The sequence below is a fragment of the Chrysemys picta genome, unplaced genomic scaffold (genome assembly GCF_011386835.1).
Source record: "Chrysemys picta bellii isolate R12L10 unplaced genomic scaffold, ASM1138683v2 scaf1, whole genome shotgun sequence".
Classification (NCBI taxonomy): Eukaryota; Metazoa; Chordata; order Testudines; family Emydidae; genus Chrysemys; species Chrysemys picta.
In genome coordinates this window covers 4,467,047-4,486,278 of record NW_027052708.1, presented here as the reverse complement: position 1 = coordinate 4,486,278, position 19,232 = coordinate 4,467,047, and the positions used below count along the sequence as shown (strand labels likewise).

General features: G+C 46.7%; 1 protein-coding gene across 1 annotated transcript in view; it reads right to left on the bottom strand.

Moving 5' to 3' along the window:
* Nucleotides 1–2,359: 2,359 nt before the first annotated feature.
* The window catches only part of LOC112061389 (deleted in malignant brain tumors 1 protein-like), a 141,159-nt gene continuing 124,286 nt past the window's right edge, over nt 2,360–19,232 (bottom strand). Inside the window, exons 8-15 of the mRNA XM_065578746.1 lie at nt 12,596–12,910; nt 12,039–12,344; nt 6,881–7,198; nt 6,487–6,801; nt 4,613–4,921; nt 3,981–4,043; nt 3,580–3,894; nt 2,360–3,154 (exon numbers count right to left, since the gene is read on the bottom strand). Of these exons, the coding sequence (XP_065434818.1) occupies nt 3,114–3,154; nt 3,580–3,894; nt 3,981–4,043; nt 4,613–4,921; nt 6,487–6,801; nt 6,881–7,198; nt 12,039–12,344; nt 12,596–12,910 (1,982 nt within the window). The 3' untranslated portion in view covers nt 2,360–3,113. The remainder of the gene's footprint in view (nt 3,155–3,579; nt 3,895–3,980; nt 4,044–4,612; nt 4,922–6,486; nt 6,802–6,880; nt 7,199–12,038; nt 12,345–12,595; nt 12,911–19,232) is intronic.

Below are 19,232 nucleotides of genomic sequence, written 5' to 3'. Positions count from 1 at the left end.
CCCCTCTCCCCCCCCCCCCCCCCCCCCCCAGTCACACCGTGTCTGACACAGATGAATATAAGCTGCAATATCCACGTGCCAGGAAAGGCTGGCAGAGAACATTGCTGCACTGTAGAGATCTCTGCTTCGGTGCGTTCTCTTTACAAATAGTGAGTAACCCTAGTGCTAATGGCAGTGAGGGTCCCAGGTCAGCTCCTGGGCGAACTCTACCATAAGTCCCTGCAATGGGCCATTATCGTGATCAAGGGCATCAAACACTTGCCTACCCCTGGGCCTCCACACAGCTCTGGTAATGCACCTGGTCAGTGCCCCCAGCGTTACACCAATAGACAATACTGGTGGGTGAACTTCTGAGTTTTCTTAACAAGCCACTATTGTCCCTACTGGGAAATACAGTTATTTTTTTGTCAGGGTAATGTTGCTTCCAGGAGGCAGATTCACTGGGGCAGGGGGTTGTGGGGTGGGAGGGGGTGAGGTCTCCAGCTGGGAGTGCAGGCTTCAGGGTGGGACCAAGGTGTTTGGAGTGCAGGAGTGGGCTCAGTGCTGGGGCAGGGGGATAAGATGCAGGAGGGGATGCAGTCTCTAGCTGGGGTTGTGGGCTCTGGGGTGGGGCCAGGGATGAGGGGTTTGTGGTGAAGGAGAGGGCTCTGGGGTGGGGCTGAGGGGTTTGGAGTCTAGGAGGGGAATCAGGGCTGCGTCAGTGGGTTGAGGTGTGGGAGGGGGTGCAGGCTGCAGGCTCCGGGAGGGAGCTTGGGTGTGGGAAGGAGCTCAGAACCGGGGCTGGGGATTGCGAGGGGGTCCTGGGTGCAGTCTCTGGGAGGGAGTTTGAGTGCAGGAGGGGGTTCTGACCTGGGACAGTGGGTTGGGGTGCGGATGGAGGGTGCAAGGTCAGGGAGGGAGGAAGGGTGCGGGACGGGGTTCCAACCTGGGGCACGGAGTTCGGGGTGCAGGCTCCAGCTGGGTGGCCTTTACCTCAGGTGGCTCCCAGTCAGTGATGCAGTGGGGCTAAAGCAGGCTCCCTGCCTGCCCTGGATCTGCGTTGTTCCCGGAAGCAGCCTGCATGTCTTAACCCTAGGTGGAGGCAAGGCCAGGCGCCTCTGCGTGGTGCACGCTGCCCGCGCCTGCAGGCACCGCCCCTGGAGCTCCCACTGGCCATGGTTCCCAGCCAATAGAAGCAGTGGAGCCAGCGCTTGAGGTGGGGTCAGCATGCAGAGCTTCCTTGTGTTGAAATGAATTGTTCTGTGTATTTAGAACAATTGGGTGAAATTAACAGGAATTTGTGAAATGTTTTGGTGTCTCTGAATCTGCATTTTTCACCAAAACATTTTTCAGTGAAGACTTGCACCTAGCTCCAATGACAAGCTCACAGGGTGAAGCTGCAGTGATTTAACTCTGGGTCAGGACGTCAGATGGAAAGGGCATTAGATAGCTGCTCCGTGTTAAAAGGTTTCAGAGTGGTAGCCATGTTAGTCTGTATCAGAAAAAAACAACAAGGAGTACTTGTGGCACCTCAGAGACTAACAAATGTATTTGGGCATAGACTTTTGTGGGCTAAAACCCACTTCATCAGATTCCGAGAGTGGAAAATACAGTAGGAAGATATATATACAGAGTACATGAAAAGATGGTGGGTTGCCTTACCAATTCTAAGGAGACAATTCAATTAAAGTGCGCTATTATCAGCAGGAGGAAAAATCACTTTTGTAGTGGTAATCGGGCCCATTTCAAACAGTTGACAAAAAGGTCTGAGTAACAGTAGGGGAAAAATTAGCTTGGGGAAATAGTTTTAAGTTTGTGTAATGACCCATCCACTCCCAGTCATAATAGCTCACGTCCTGCTCAGCACGGCCTGCAGCTCTCACTCGGGTGTCATTCGCCCCTGGATTTCACAGGCCATGGAAAGCAGCTCCTTCCCTCAGGCTACAGCTTGCAGCTCCTCCCTCTGTGACCCAAGCACCAAGGAAATTTAACCCTTGATGGGAGGAGGAGGAGGATGTTTTATCTGGGTGTGACATTCCCTTCTGGTGTTATCTGGACTAGTGAACTGCTAGGCCTCTCCAATCCTTGTCTCTGGGAGCCAGCCTTACCCTGCTCTGCTGTGAGAGCCCCCACTCCTAGGCTGTTCTCGCGCAGCCTCTGGCACGTAAGCTGATTGGATTGTGCAACCATATGACACTAACCAATATCTCTGGTCCCAGACACAACCCTAGTTACCTCCGTCTTGCAGTGTCCACTTATGCCCGCTGGACGCTGCAAGCTTATATGAGTTTGTCAATTTAACAAAGAAATTGATATGTACCAGGCTTGTTCTCCCAAGGGGAGTCTCTGACACACTTCAAACCAAATGCACTGCTTCAGGTAGAATAAACAAACAGATTTATTAGCTATACAGATCGATTTTAAGGGATTATAAGTCAAAGCATAACAAGTCAGATTTGGTCAAATGAAATAAAAGCAAAACACATTCTAAGCGGATCTTAACACTTTCAGTGTCCTTACAAACTTAGATGCTTCTCACCACAGGCTGGCTGGTTACTTTTCATTCAGGTTCTCTCCTTTAATCAGTGTTTCAGTCGCTTGGTGGTGGTGGTGTCTGTAGATGTAGGTGGAAGAGAGAGAGAGCATGGGAAAACGTCTCTCCTTTTTATCATGTCCTTTCTTTCCTCTTGGCTTTGCCCCCCTCTCCCCCCACTTCAGATCAGGTGAGCATTACCTCTTCGCAGTCCCAAACTAATCAAAGGAAGGGGGTGACTCCCTGGAGGGTCTAATAGATTCTTTTGTTGCTGCCTAAGTCAGTGTCCATTGTTCCTGTGAGGCAGGGCTGGGTTTGTCCCATCCATGCCCTGATGAGGTGTGAACTGCCTCTCTGTTCTTGGAGAGTTTTTGCCTGGGCTTGCTTTAAGCCCTGAGGATACATTTTCAGCCTCATAAGTATATACATGAAATTATAACCTTACTGAAACGATTACTATAACATCACTATAACAACCATGCTCATTGCATCATGAGCCTTGCGAAGACACCTAACATGACAAACTTTGCATTGGATACCACACAATCATTTTATAAAGATGAATATGGGGGTGTAGGGCGTTCCCCTGAGGTTCAGAGTGTCACACTGAGGTATTCAGAGAATCTGTCCTCTCTGTCAGACCTGCAAAGGGAAAGGAAGGAGAGTTGGAGTCTGGAGAAAGGAGGAGATGATGTGTTTGTTACTAGGGAGAATCTCACCTCTGAGAGTCCCTGGGGGCACTGTCCAACTGTCACCTCCACAAACTTGCTCACAGCAGCACAGGGCCTGTTTGTTAGTGATTTTGGGCCCAAGTCCCTTGTGCTCTGTGCAGTAATGAGGACACTAGTAACAAACCAGCACAGTGGGGCCTGTGATAAATACAGGGAATTTGTGAGCTGACGTCTGAGCCACTCTGACCTGAGAAAGGATCCATCCCACAACATCCAGGATGCTCATGCACACAGGAGATGAGAGGGCCTGGTCTCGGACCAAAGTGGGGGGAGGGGCTGGTCCATCCTCCTCCCTGAAAATGACAGCATGTAGCAGAAACATCTCCTGTCACTCACCTGAGCAATTCACGGCAGCATCTTCCTTATGACCACAGTTGCTCTCACCCCAGGGCTTGGCAGGACAGTCCCAGAGAGATGACTCTGTCCCTCTGCAGTTCACCTTCTCCACCCAGATGGGACCAGTCCCCTCACCGAATGCAGCCTCGCCCAGGGCAGATACAGCAGATCCACAGCCCAGTTGTTTACAAACAATGTTAGCATCCGCCATGTCCCAGGAGTCATCACAAACTGTTCCCCAGGAGCCACGGTACCAAACCTCCACTCTCCCCGAGCATCCGTCCTCTCCTCCCACGACACGTAACTTCTCCCTGTCTGGAAATGCAGAAACCTCACATGTTACTGAGACAGCTGGGAAAGTCCTTAGGGAACAAAAGTAAGACACAGAGAAGCAGAGATACCTGTGCAGCTTGTAGAGTTCGGGCATTCGGCAAACAGGGTCTGAGTTGGTTTCGCTTTTTTTCCTATGCAGAGAAAAAACCGAGGTGAATGCACTGGGTTGTGTGTGTGATGTGGGAGTAGAATTTATCTGTATTTTAAACCCCTAATTTCAGCACTGTATGAACTGAAATGTGAACTCTGGGTCATTTAATACCTAATTAATTTGCTATTCAGCTGTTACTCAGAGACACAGGCCGACATGCATCCAGACTTGTGGGAGATTCCAGTCTCGATCCAAACTGCACAGCCTGGGCCCATCTCTGATTGTTCATCCCCAAAGGATTAATAACCACAGAGCTGCCTAATCACGGTCTCTAGGGAGAGGCTTTTCTTCACTCTCACACTACCTTATCACACTGTATAACACCGGCCTCTTTTATAATTAACTGATTAAGTTCCATGTTTGTTGTTAATCAGAAAAATGCTTATTCCTATAAAAGATTTTGAAAATATCTTTGTATCTTGTGTTGAGAACTGAAATCTGCCTATGCTGAGATGTGAACAACAGCAAGTTCTATCCTAACCCTTCAATTAATTGAACACATCACATACATGTGTCTGTCCATGTGCATGCAGGTAGTTTCAGAATTACCAGTGCAAGAAATATGGGTCTCTTCTGCTCGGTTATCACATGACTTTGGATCCCAGGGCTCTGATGGGCACTGCCAGAGGGAGCTGTGCTGCTCACTGCATGCAACATGGTCCAGCCATGTGGGACCCTTTCCATATTCAGAGCCTCCTGCAATATATCCTCCGTCTCCACAGTTCAGCTGTTTGCAGACAATTGCTGCGGTGACTCCAGACATCCGATTGGAGCAAACACTGCCCCACGTCCCATTGTAGAAAACCTCCAGCCGCCCAGCACAGTCACTGTCGCTCACCAGCCTCAGATCTGTGAATTCTAGAAGGAAATGCACAAAAAGGGAATTTAAATCATCTGATTCTGAAATGAACTGGGGTGTGAAGAGTGGCCGCATAGGTACACAGCCACAGGGGCCTGGACTGGAGAGGAGCCTCTTCCCCAGCTCCGGAGCTGCTGCGGCCAGGGACAGGCACCTCTCCCCTGGCCCTGGCCCCAGCCGTGGATCTGTCATGGCAGAGGAAAGGTGCCTCTCCCCTGGCCTCAGAGGTACTGCAGTGGGGAAAGAGGCACCTCTCCCCTGACCCCAGGCTGCTGCAGCAAGAGATGGCTGGGGGGAGCCCTCTCTCCCTGCTGCAGCCCCAGGGCAGCCTGCACCCCAAACCCTTCATCCATGGCCCCACCCCATAGTCCACACCCCCAGATGGAGCCCTCATCCCCCCATACTCTCTGCCCCAGCCCTGAGCTCCGAACCCCTCAGCCCCAACCCCACCACACATCACCTCTATACTGGTGCACATAACAAAATTAATTCCGCACATGGATATAAAAAATTAGAGGGAACATTGGTCCAGGAGTTAACATCTGTTACTGTCTTGGTGAAATCTACTTATAGACACACCACCAGTTTGGGGTGTTGCCTTGTTTCTCACCATCTGCGCTGAGGTGGGCACTCAGAGCCAAGAGCCACTCCAGACAGCGTGACAGGGATCATGAGATCAAATAGTTTGACCTTCTGTAAAACAGCTGCATAGAGCCTAATAACTTGAGTTTGATTTAAGCATCACTTCCAGAAAGGCATCCGGTCTAGACAGGAAGATTTCAAGAGATGCAGAATGCATCATTTTCCTGGCAGTTTGTTCTGATGGTTAATCACCCTCCCTGTTAAAAACCTGGGCCTTATTTCTGATGTGAATTTGTCTGGTTTCAGCTTCCAGCCATCGACTCTTGCTCTGCCTTCCTCCATTAGATTAAAGAGCCCTTTAGTAAGTGTATGTTCTCCTTGTGAAGGAACTTATACACTGTAATCAAGTCACCTCTTGATCATTTTGATAAGCTAAACAGATTCAGCATCTTAAATCTCTCAATGTAAGGCTTTTATTAAAGCCATTAGATCACTTTTGTGGCTCTTCTCTGCTCCCTCTCCAATTTTTTCTGGATATCAGAACTGGACACAGTATTCCAGTATCTATCTCAGCAGTGCCATACACAACAGTAAAATTTAGTCCTCCCTCCTACTCACTGCTCCCCTGTTTATACATCCAAGGTTCACATTAGCCCGTTTTGCCACACATGGCACTGGGAGCTCATGTTCAGTTATTTATCCACTAGGACCCTACATCCCTTTCAGTCACTGCTTTCCATGATACAGTCTCCTTCAGACACCTGAGATACAGCATTCTAACATTAGGGAAATCTTGCAATATCTCCAATATCTCTGGATGTGAGCTAAGTACTTTCTAATGGTGACCCTGGTAGGTAGTTACACAAGGGAAAGGGAGGCAGAGACAGTCAGGGAAAGATGATCATTCAAGTATCATCTTAAACATCTGCCCCCTCCATTAAATCCCCTGGTAACACGGCTCATGAGCACTCACAGAACAGACCTGAGCAGAGAACTCCCGCATCCTCCTTGTGTCTGCAGTTGTGCTGGCCCCAGCCCCTGGAAGGACATGCCCAGAGATCGGATTCATTCCCAGAGCAGTTAACATCATCCAGCCAGATCTCCCCGGATCCTTGCCCGTATTGAGCAGAGACAGTTGCATCGATGGCATGTCCACATCCCAGTTGTTTGCAAACAACATTGGAGTCTGACAGATCCCAGGAATCATCACAGACTGTCCCCCAGCTGCCATTGTAATAAATCTCCACTCTCCCGGCACAGCGACCTGCCCCATTCACCAGTCTGATCCGCCGGCTCCCTGCAGGGATAGATCCCAGCTGTTAATATGTACTTTCTTACTGAACAGAAACTGTTTGTGAGATTTGGAAATGAATCACCTGAGCAAACGACCCCGACGTCCTCAGCATTTCCTGCCTTGGGTGTCTCAGATGTGGAGTTGTCACAGAGAGTCAGATGAGTCTCATTTCCTGCACACTGGACCCTTCTCAGCCCCACAGGGCCTGTTCCTCGCTCAGACTTAGGGGGGTTATAAGCTTTCTCAGCAATTCCACACTGGAGCTGCCTGCACACCACGCTGGCATCGTCCATGTCCCACTGGTCATCCAGTACTCTGCTCCACACACCACGGAGGGAAATCTCAACTCTCCCGTCGCACCGGCTCTCTCCATTCAGCAGTCTGAGTGATTCAGAGCGACCTGGGCTCAGGAGAGATGGGAAAAACACTGAATAACACTCCCTGTTATACACTAGAAATAATACAGAGTGTGCATGAAATTATGGACTGTTTCTCAATAAGAAGATATAAGCCAGTGATCAGTGTGTCACAGTGTTAAAGGGAACAACCTCTGTCAGAAGAAACTTATTCTTTTGAATCTGTAAGTGGAAGGTGATATAACGATTGTAAAACTCTGAGCTTGACACAAGAGCTTGCCAACAGACCCTGTAAATGAATGAGAGAGGGAATTCCTGCAGATTACTGATTGGGAAAATAGTCTGTGTGTGTGATGGTGGAATGGCTGCTGAGGTTTGTAGTCACTTTATCCAGGCTTAAATGCCTGGAAGCCAGTGAATAGTGTCTGCACAAGCTCTTAGCAGGTGGGTTGTGAATGATTTAGGCAAGTTTGCCTTAAGGGAGTTTGGCCAACGGAAGAGCAGGGCTCATGGTGGTCAGGAACAGGTTATTGTTGGTAAATTCCCTTAGTTCCCTCTAATATTTGCTTGGTAGGTGGCAACTTTCTTCGTTCACCTGGGTCCAGTGCAGGAGCTCCCCTGAAGTGTAGTGTCATCTCTGAGCCCACCATGAGATTCCAGCTGATCAGTCCACACCACACTAAGCAGGTTATGTGTGGGGTGGGGAAGGGGACGTTCTCTGTCGGTGAATATTGTGACTTCCTTGGGATGTGAATCTCAGTCTTTGCATGTGTCTCAGAATCAGTGAGTCCTACAGGTGGTAAGTTAGGAATTACTCACCGAGTTCAGACCCAGGTGCAGCCAGGAGAGACTAACAATGTTAAAAGACAACAGCAGAGTCAGAGCAGGGGACACCCACTGACTGTGTCAGGTACAGTATGTACTAGTATGGCAACCTGACGGGTGCAGTGTGTGTGCACTGGATCCAAACAGCTCAAGGATCTTTGTAGCCAAATAACATTTCAAGGCTAAGAGTGAAATCCTGGCCCCACTGAAGGGAATGCTAAAACCTCCATTGACTTCAACGGAGACAGGAGTTCTCCCTAAGACTGGAGTCTGGAGCAGGAGAATGCCTGCATGTAGCTAGTGTAGTGCAGGGGTGTAGCCATGAGTTAGCATCCAGGCCCAGCCAAATCAGGGACGGAGCCCCACAAATCTGATATAGGTACCTATTAGCTCCCACCACCTGTCCAATTTTTCACATTTGCTATCTGGTTACCCTAAGCACGCCCCACAGCCTCTGTGGCTAGGGCATCTCAGCTTTGGATGCCTACTGAGCGGGAAGGGCCGGCTGGAAGGGGTGGAGGGAAGAAAGCACCCCCTCCTGCCCCCTCACCAGGGCACTGGATCCCTCCTGCACCCTTCCCTCTGCCCCTCCCGTCATTGTCCACCCCCCAGAATTTGGGGCCCCTGTTTGAAATGGGCTATCCTGATTATCACTACAAAAGTTTTCTTTTCTCCTGCTGATAATAGCCCACCTTAATCGATTGGTCTGGCAACCCCCATTTTTTCATGTTTTCTGTATATATATATATATATATATATATATATATATATATATATATATATATATATATATAATCTTCCAACTGTATTTTCCACTCCATGCATCTGATGAAGTGGGCTTTAGGCCATGAAAACTTATGCTCAAATAAATTTGTTAGTCTCTAAGGTGCCAAAAGTATTCCTCGTTCTTTCTGTTGATACAGACTAACACAGCTACCACTCTGAAACCTGTCCTAGCTATGGTACTAGCATAGAGTAAGGATAGAGAGTTGATTTGGGGCTTTCCGAGGAGCCTCATGGTTATAACTGGGTACCACAGCCCCTCAGGAAGGCCAGATGGGATCATGGCAGATGGAGGTTGTACAGAAGGGACCAGGTATTTTTCCTTAGAAGGGATTCTCCTTCCAGTAACTGTAGGGAGAAATCAGCATCTTCATGTGCTGAGGAGTTCCCTCCGAGAACCAGGGTATGGGCTGGGTAGAGGAGAGGCTGGGCAGGGCTGCAGGGAATTCAGTTAGGAATGCAGGTAGCAGCATCTGTGAGAAGCAGGAGAACTGTGAGGTGAATTGCCCCCATGGTACAAAGGTATCAGCTGTAAAGAGGAGAGTAGACGTCTGTTGTGAGTGCTGGGCAGGGCCCTATAGGCTTACTCATGGTGTATAACGGCACCAGTGACTCTGGGCTCTGTGGGAGACAGTCCTGGAAGCTACGTGTCCATTATTAGGAAGAAGGTTGAAATCCAGGACTTCTGCAGTAGGTTTCTCTGTCAGGACCCCAGTTCCAGCCAGTCAAGAAGCCCTATGGAGACTCTGTACATGGCTGAGAAGATGGCGCAGAGAAGGGAGCTGCAACTTCATTAAGCAGGAGGGGTCCCTTTGGTGAGGGGAGAAGCAAATGACCACAATGGCCTCTTTGGGTCTTAAAACTCTACATATCTATAGACCCATAAGACAGGCTCCATTTAGCCACAAGAGAACCAGATTGTCTGGCCATTACAATTCAGTTTTCCAGTGAATTATTTTTCCTGCAGGGCCCTGGCCACTTTCAGTGCCCAGGATGGATAAATTGGGGTTGTGCAGCCTCAGGCTGTTGCCTGTATGACCCCTGCCTCATTCACTTTAGAAACTGGAAGGCCTGTAGAGAATGAGCAGGGGAGCGCAGGAAGAACTAGGATGATCTTGTTAAAAGCAGTAACTGTCATTCAGTTGAGCTCAGTTCTGTTCCTGCCTCTGCCGCAGACTTCACAGGTGATGCTGAGCAGGTCTCTGAAGCCAGTTTTTATGAAATGTGATTTGCAGAAGTACTGAGTACTCACAACTGCCGCTAGGGTCAAGACAAGATGTGGCTGCTCAGCTCTTCTGCAGTCAGGCAGTGTGGCCAGGTGGAATGAGCACAGGGCTGCGAGTCAAAATATTCATTTTTATCCTGGCTCCGCTGCTGACTCATTGGGTGGCCTTGGGCAAGTCACTTTGCTTTTCTCAGTTTCACCAGCTGTAAAATGGAGCTAATACTAATACTTACCCACCTGCTTTCCTGGAGTTCTGTGAGGGTTTATTAATGTCTGGACAGTACTTTGAACACATAAAGCTCTACAGAAATGGTGAGTACTCTGAAGAATCAGGCCCTGAGGGTCTCAGGTTGGTGCCCAATCACTCCAAATAAGTAGCGAGTTTGGAAGTTTGGCTTTATTCATTGTATGTAACATTTTCAAAAGCAGCTAAATGATGTAGGAGCCTAAGTGCCATTTTCAGAAGTGATTTACGCTACAAGAAGGTGAAGTTTTCAGAGTTCTTCGGCTCCTACGTTACTGGAGAAAATGGGATTTAAGTCCCTAAGTCACTTAGGCACTTTTGAAAATGTTATTCTTAGGCTTCTAAGTGCCTAAGTCACTTTTGAAATGGGCATCATAAGAATCTGCTATCTCCCAAGGGTGTTATGAAGACAAATTAATTAATGTTTGTGGTGCACTCTGATACTACGGTGACGAGCACCATAGAAAAGCCCATGAAGAAATTAATAATTCTGTATTCAGTGCAGTGTTTGTACGGTATGTAGAGTGAGTAAGGCCCTGGGTCACAGGTTAAATGATGAGGCTAAAAAGCAGTAATCTACAGCTCCCTCAGCTCCTGATCACCATCCTCCCTGTGCAGTAAAGGAGGCAGGAGCTGGTGGGATGGAGGGGAATAATAGGCCATGTACATGCAATTAGACTGTGTCATAATGTATATGCAGAAGGGAGGGGGAGGGCTGAATTAATATTACATGGGTAACATTAACTCTGATTTTTCTTAATTTTTGTGCATTTGGCTTTGATTAATAACACTGTTTATTTTTTTAATGTTTTTATAGAAGGAAAATATTAGAGCTGGTCGACAACCCAATATTTTTCCTCTTAAATACAGTACGATAATGCAGTATATCAACTTTTAAACACATAGAAGAGATTGGGATGTGGAAATGGAATGAGAATTTTTGTTTAGATTCTAACTAAAATGTTGATTCATTTAAACTTTTTGAAAATGAAAAAATCAATTTTCCTTTTCATATTTGGATTTACAAGTTTCCCCCCTATCTCCCGCTTTCTATTTTTTCATCTTTTCTTCCACTGTAAAAAGTTAGAAAAAAATTAAAAAGTGTAAAAAAACAGGGGGGGGGGAAATCTTTTGATTTTTTTTTTCAACTGGAAAGGTATGGAAAAATGTTAGAAAAAAATATTGAGATAAAGTGTTACTTTCTCTGTGGCATGACACCAAAAATACCCTCAGGGACTCAAGTGAGAGAAAGGAAATGTTTATTTCTAGCAGTTTATAATTCAGCCAAACTTGGAAGGGATTTCCCTGCACTAGGGGGAGGCACTTCCCTGGCCCCATCATTACCCCTTCCCCAATTGCAAAGGCCTGCTGCAAACAGTGAAGGCATAAAAGCTTCTCAAGAAGGTGTTGAGAGTATTTTATAATAGAAAGTGTGAAGCAACCTCCATATTGGGAATTGCTAGTAGCTCTCCCTCTAATTACTATAGCAGTGATTTGGAGAAGGATGAGGACAGTGAATTGGTGACATTTATGAAACCCAAAGGACAAAGTACTGCCAATGCTCCACTGCCCTGTGGAAGGACAGACTTGTTGATGTTTTTTACTGGAGAATCCAGGGCATTCCCAGGTCATCACTATTCTTTTAGTGATAATATTTACTTTATTTTTATTTTTAATACATTTACCATTATTATATGTGGTTTAGGATCTAGTTCCCCCTCCCCTTACTGTGCCCTGAGGTTCCCCTGCTCTAGGGTCAGTGTCACACACTGAGGGGCAGGTGTCCTTAATCCAGCATTACACTTACCTGAGCAAACCACACTGGCATCATTGTCATGGGAGCACTGAGAGGCCCCCAGGGCAGTAACAGGGCAATGGCCCAAATGGGGTTCAGTTCCTTTACAGTGAAATGTGTCTGTCCAGACAGAGCCAGTGCCCCTCCCAAAATACCCTCCTCCTGGGGCTGATAAAGCAAATCCGCAGTCAAGCTGATGACAGAGAACGTTGGCATCTGGTAAATCCCAGCGTGAGTCACAGAGTGTTCCCCAGGCACCAAGAACCTGGATCTCCACCCTCCCTGAGCACGCTGTGCTGCCGTTCACCAGCCGGAGCCCTGTGTGCCCAGGGGAGAAGGGAGAAGGGGTTTAGAGAGGGAACCTTGGAGCTATTTTATAACAAATAGTTAAAGAAAGGAAAGTCGGGGCATTAGACCCGATTCTAGTTATCTTGGATCATTTGTGTTTTACGAGAAGCTGGTGCTATCTTATTACCCTCGCTCTCTACACAGTGAGATCTGTATATTGCTTCACCCTAATATAGAATTCACATCACTGGGATTTTAAAGACTTTGCATTGAATTCTTACGTGAGCATATGACTCCAGCATCATTTGCGTGTGAGCATGTCTGACTGATGTCCAATATCCTGGGACAGTACGCATGGTGGGACTCATTTCCCGCACACTGGAACACTTCAGTCCAGATTGGTCCATGTCCTTCTCCAAAGTGAGCTCCTCCTGGGATAGATAGAGCTGTTCCACATTCTAGTTCATTACAAATAACGTTGGCAGTTTTGAGATCAAAGTGGGCATCACAGACTGTGGTCCATGTTTCTCCATCTCTTATTTCCACACGTCCTGAACAGGCACTATGCCCTCCAACCAGCCGGGGCATAATGTGCCCTAGAAATTCAATGAAGACAGGAATTTACAAAGGGGCCTCAGGGAGTTAGATGCTCGACGGCCATAAAATTTTGGCTGAATGCCAATCATGGTGCAGTGGCACAGTGCAGGCAGCAATTAGAAATAAAAAAGCAATATATAACAAATGGAAAACAGTAGTATTATATAACAATCAATACACATTAGATGTTATGATGTGTAAAAAATTGATAAGAGAAACTAATGATATCAGGGAAAAAAATCATGGGTTCCTGTGCTAAGGAGACTCACAAGGCTTTTTTTAAGTATACTAGGAACAAACAAAAAATCCTAACGGTGGTGGAGTTCCACTGCAAATCAATATGATAAAATTGTTACCAATGATGCAGAAAAGGCATTTCTGATTTTGGATAACACAGGATGTATCATCTTATGTGAAAAGGATCAACTACTCTTCAGTCCATTGGTTACTCAGGAGGAAGTTAAACCGCCTTTACTATTTTTATATCAGCAGTCCTCAATAGTTGATAAAACCACAGAATAAGAGAAATGTAGGGTTGGAAGGAACCTCAAGAGGTCATCTAGTCCATCTCCTCACACCAACGGAGGTTTAAGTATTCCTAGGCCACCCTGACAGATGTTTGTCTAACTTCTTGTGCAAAGTCACCAATGATGGGGATTACACAACCTCCCTACATACCCTTTTCCAGTACTTAATTACCCTATAGTTAGAAAGTTTTTTCTAATATCTAATCTGAATCTCATTTGCTACAATCTAAAATTATTGTCTAGTCCTACCCTTGGTGGATATGGACAACAATTGACAAACAACATTTCAGTTATTTGAAGACTTATCAGTTCACCTCTCAGTCTTCTCTTCTCTAAACTGAGAATGTCCAATTCTTTCAACATTTCCTCATAGATCATGTTTTCTAAACCTCTTACTCTGTTTGTTGTTCTCCTCTGGACATTTTCCAGTTTGTCCTTATCTTTCTTAAACAGTGATGAGAAAAACTGGACACAGAACTCCAACTGAGGCCACACCAGAGCTAAGTAGAGCAGGACAATTACCTCCTGTGTCTTATTACATATAACATTCTTGTTAATACAACTCAGAATGACATTTCCCTTTTTTACAACAGCATCACAACTTTTCAGATTGTGATCCACTATAACCCTGAGATCACTTTCTGCAGAACTGCTGCCTTGTCAGTTATTCCCCCTTTTTTTTAATTTGAGTTTTCCTTCCTAAATCTAATACTTTGCACTTGTCTTTATTGAATTTCAATTTAGTGATTTCAGACCAATTCTCCAGTTTATCAAAATCATTTTGAATTTCAACCCTGCCTTCCAAAGAGCTTGTGACCCCTCTCAGCTTCATGCCATCCACAAATTATGTAAGTGTATCTCTACTCCATCATCCAAGTCATTTACGAAAATATTGAACAGTACCAGACCCAGGACAGTGTTCTTCTTTATTTATCCATAGGAACACAGCAATCACAGAGAAAAGAATAAAGCAACTGAAGGCCTACAGGCCTATGTCTCACCTAAACCTCAGTATTTCCCTCAAAACCTGGGGTGCCTCAGCTTATCCCAGGAACCCCTGCTTCTGGGGATTGTGTTTCAGTCTTCTTCTCTGCAGACCCTTCCTCACCCCCTCTGTTCATCAGGGCTCCCCTGTTAATAATTCCCAAGCTCTCTGTTTAAGGTTTCCCACCTCAGGGGTCCATCCCAAAGAAGGGGGCTTGTGCTCAGCTTGGCCAGATGCAAAAGTTCAAATACATGTATTGTCAGTTAAGTACCAGTAACTGGATTCTATGAAATCATTGTCTGGTGTCCTGCAACATGTTGGTAGCTCAGATGGGGGTTACCCTTTGAACCCTGGTAAGAAATGTGAAAATAGCAGTAAAAGGGATTGAGGTACACATAATATTCACAGAAATACAGATATAGCCCATGTTCTATGCAGGGGTCATAGTGGACAAAGAACTGAACATGAGCTCCCAGTGTGATGCTGCTGCAAAAACAACTAAGATGATCCTTGGATGTATAAACAGGGGAGCAATGAGTACAGCTGGCTGAGATGCAGGATTTCCAGTGTACAGGAAATTTCACTACTTTAAAATTCCCTGCGAATTGGAAATCCAGCTAAAATTTTGTTTTGGAAACTCCAGCCCATGGTGTATCCAACATGAAATTTGCTCCCAGGAACCCCAACAGATGCGGAGTGACACTGACATTCTTGTCAGTTTCACCATTGTTAGCATCAGGACAAGCACGTCAATTTCTCACAGCCACTGCTGGGGCTCTGGGGCAGCCTCATCATGTGGCCTGCCCTGGACTAGGGACCCCCGGGCCTCCAGATTCCTTGGCCAGCTGGAAGCCTAAATAGGCATATAGCCGAGTCTGGGATATTCTGCAAGGCAGGGCTGCCACAGAGCCACAGACCCTGGGACACCGGAACCCATCCCAGGACTTCCAGGATCCCTGATGCAGATCCTGGAGCCGAGCCTTGGTGAGAGCTGGGGCTCCCAGGGCTTTCAGGTTCCTATCCCATGGCAGAGAGCCTGAAAGCATTGGCAGGGCTGCCCTGGAGGTACAGACCCTAGAAAGACCAGGGTCTCCAATTCTGGGGCAATCTGTATGGTGGGGCTGCCCAGAGCTGCAGAACCTAGAAGACTGGGGTACCCAGCCCCCAGACAATCTGCATGGCAGGACTAACAGGAGCCACCAGGGAACCTGACAGGGAACCAGGGACATTTCCACCAGACCCTGCTTGTGGTTTCGAGAAAGTTCGTTGAACCCAATTCACTTTCATGATAAATGTTGAGTTCAACAAACTGGAATTTTCCAATGAAACTCTGGTTTGCCAAATAATTTCCAACCAGCTCGAGTAGGGAGGTGATTTTTCCTCTGTGTACAGCACTGGGGAGACAGATACTGCATCTGCTTTTAGTGTCCACATTGTAAGAAGGATGTTAAAAAATGCCAGGGCTTGAAAATGTGCCCTACAGTGAGAAATTTAAGGAGGTCAGTCTGTTTAGCTGATCAAAAAGATGACCTAGATGTGTCTTGATTTCAGTGTGTCGATACTTTCCCCTTGGCAAAACAATGGATGATAAAGGCCTTCTTAATCTAGTGGGGAAAGGCATAACAAGAACCAATGGATGAATGTTAAAGCCAGATAAATTCCTATCAGAGGTAAGGCATAGGTTTTTCACAGCAATACCGATGAAGCATTGGAACAAACTACCGAGGGAAGCAGAAGATTCTCCACCTCCTGAAGTATTCAGAACAAAATTGGATGCCTTTCAGGAAGATATGCTTTAGCCAAACACAAGTGCAGATGAAGTACAGGAGTAATTGGTTTAAATTCTATAGTTTTTCTTACCCAGGATGTAGGACTAAATCTAATGCTCTCTTCTGGCCTTAAAATCTATACAGCTATGAATCAAAAAGAAAGTTAAAGTTTGCAAAGTGAAGCACTCAAACGTTCAGAATGCCAGACTTGTACTTGCCTGTGAAACCTTCATTAGTCCCTTTTGTGACTATGCTTGCAGGTTCATTGTCCAGAACATGAACCTGGCAAAAGCATGATTGGTGTTGCAAAAACACAAACACTCATGAGAAGTGCTAGGCACTGGCATGTGCATAAACACATTTCAGAAGTATGGTACCAGAACACCCTGATACAGGGTTATGGTATAAACGTACTCCCCAAAGATGATGAAAGGAAAAAAAAATTACTCTCTCCTAAAAATAAGGTCAGGATGACAGGATGATGGATAGACATGTTTTGATCAAACCAACATGGACAAGGTGGTAACTAGCCACGGCAGAGGGTAACTTGATTTTATCACAGTATAAAAGACAGGTCATGGGGAGAAGGGTGTCGGGGTGCCTTTTTCTGGCCTCGGGGGCTGGGGGAGTGGAAAGTCTCACCACTCACTGAGCCAAGTCCATTGTAAGGGGCATAGAGGTGCCCGTGTAACTGTAGACATTGATCCGGGGAGCTAGTACTGTGCTTTGTCAGCAATAAACCTGAACAAGCGCCTTCGCCACTGAACCGAGTCTGTGGTCTTCTTGGGTATTTGATCGAGACCTGCTGCATCAGCTATCTGCGCAGAGCTGAAAACACACACAGAGAGAAAACACACACAGCCAACAACTGACAATACCTGCGAGGTAGGGACTTGTTATTATCTCCATTTTATCTATCCAGTTCCAATCTCCACTCCTTAAGCTTCTCATCCCCAGTCCCAGTCTCCTTGCCAAGCCAGTCCTGGACTTCACCTCTGGCTTCCCCAGCCAAGTCCCAATTTCCCCACTATTCTCAGTGCTGCCCCTCCCCTCTGGGATCCTCAGCTGGTCTGTTTCTCACTCTTACCCTTGCCTTGAGTTGTCCTGTCTGCCTCAAGCCCCAGTTTCCCTCCCTGGATGCCTCATCCACTCTCAGGGTTTCTCTCTTCACACACTTAGTTTGTGGCAAACTGGGGTGTAAATTTACCTCGCACTAGCCTGCTGCACACTGAGTGTCTGTGTGGCGCCTGCTGCTGCGCACTAACATTTCCCTAATGCTTGGAAATGGGGATAGATCAAAGCACACAAGGGAACTGCTAGGGCTCCTCTTTGCTACCGCACTAAATCTGTGCCACTGTATCGATGCAGCAGCACCAATTTAGCGCGTCTGGTGAAGACGCATTACGTTGATGGGCGAGTGCTCTCCTGTCGACATAATTAGTCCACCTCACTGAGAGGCAGAAGCTCTGCTGGTGGGAGAGCGTCTCCCGCTGACATAGTGTGATGTAGACACTGCTTTAAGTCAATGTAAGCTCGGGGAAGGGGGTTTGTTTTCACACCCCTGAGCGAGGTAACTTACATCAACGTAAGCAGTAGTGTAGACAAGGCCTCAGTGCGCAACCACACTGTCCTCATGGGCACTTGGTGCCTGGCAGGACAATGCAGGGTAGATTAACACCCCAGCTTCCCACAAACTAAATGTTCATGTAGATCTGTTCTCAGTCTCCCCCACGCGGGCTGCTTATTCCTGTCTGTTTGCCCCCTTAGTTTAGACTCTCCCCACACTCTGGCTCCTTATCTGGTCTGTCTCTCCTCACCCACCCCCAGTTCCTTCCCACTGGTTCCCAGTCCCAGACTCCTTCTCCAGTCAGTCCCAGTCTCCCCCACGGAGTCAATACCTGTGAATCCAGAAGTTCACATTTGTTACTGGCCTGGTGAAATCTAATTATAGACCACACCACCGGTGTGCAGTGTCTGCCCTGTTTTTTGACAATCTGCCCTGATGAAGTGGGTCTTCACCCACAAAAGCTTATGCTCCAATACTTCTGTTAGTCTATAAGGTGCCACAGGACTCGTTGCCGCTTTTTACAGATCCAGACTAACACGGCTACCCCTCTGATACTTAGCCCTGAGGTAGGCACTCACAGTCATGAGCCCGTCCAGACAGTGTGACACTAATCTTTTAGACTTCAATTAGTTCTCCAAAGAAAGCTTATTGAGGTGATTAGCTAAGAAGGCTAGCAGGCTGGGTGAATAAAGAGCCAAGTAGCCCATCAGCCCAAATCTGCTAAAGAAGCACAGGAAGGATGCCCCTGGTGGGGAAAGAGAGAGGGGAACAGGGCTAGCTGAGTCCAGTCTCAGAAAGGCCTTAGGGGAGGGTAATCTTTCTTCCCCTCAGGTCCTGACGAGAGGGTCAAAAACAAAGAGGATACTGTACACAGACTGTTGCATGGGAACTGTAGTGCTATTGGTGGAGGGAACTCAAATCAGTGGCAGGGTGAATGGACAATTAGTGGAGTGTAGGCTGTTTCTATTGTTGCTAGAGAATTTACATCTGCGAGGGCCAGTCTGTTTTCTGCAGCATTTCAAAGTCCTGGCAACGAAGCTCATTTTTATAAAGTCCTGCCATCATCTTTATTTTCTAATCATGCTAGGAAATTGAATATCACCCCCGCTTCACCTCCCCCATGTTAAGAGGATGCTGAGTTTTTGCAATTCAAAAAGGATTGAGATTAAACATTTGCCTTTAGATCCCATTGCCAGGGGAGCTGCTAAAATGTTTGAAATTCTAAAGGAAAATATTCTATTCTTCCTTGTGCTGTTTGCATAGGAATTTATTAGTCCTACTAACTGTTTAAAAGAGAAAAGTTAAAAATAAAACTTGTAATGGGTCCATAGTTGTAACGTTAACTATGGAGTCACAGAAAATTCCTCCATAATATCATATTCTTGTGCTGGGTAAGGCTGAGATATGCTTTTGGCTGAGACCTCTATGATACACCAGACCTACATGGTATCAGAGAGCCGGGACTATCACCCC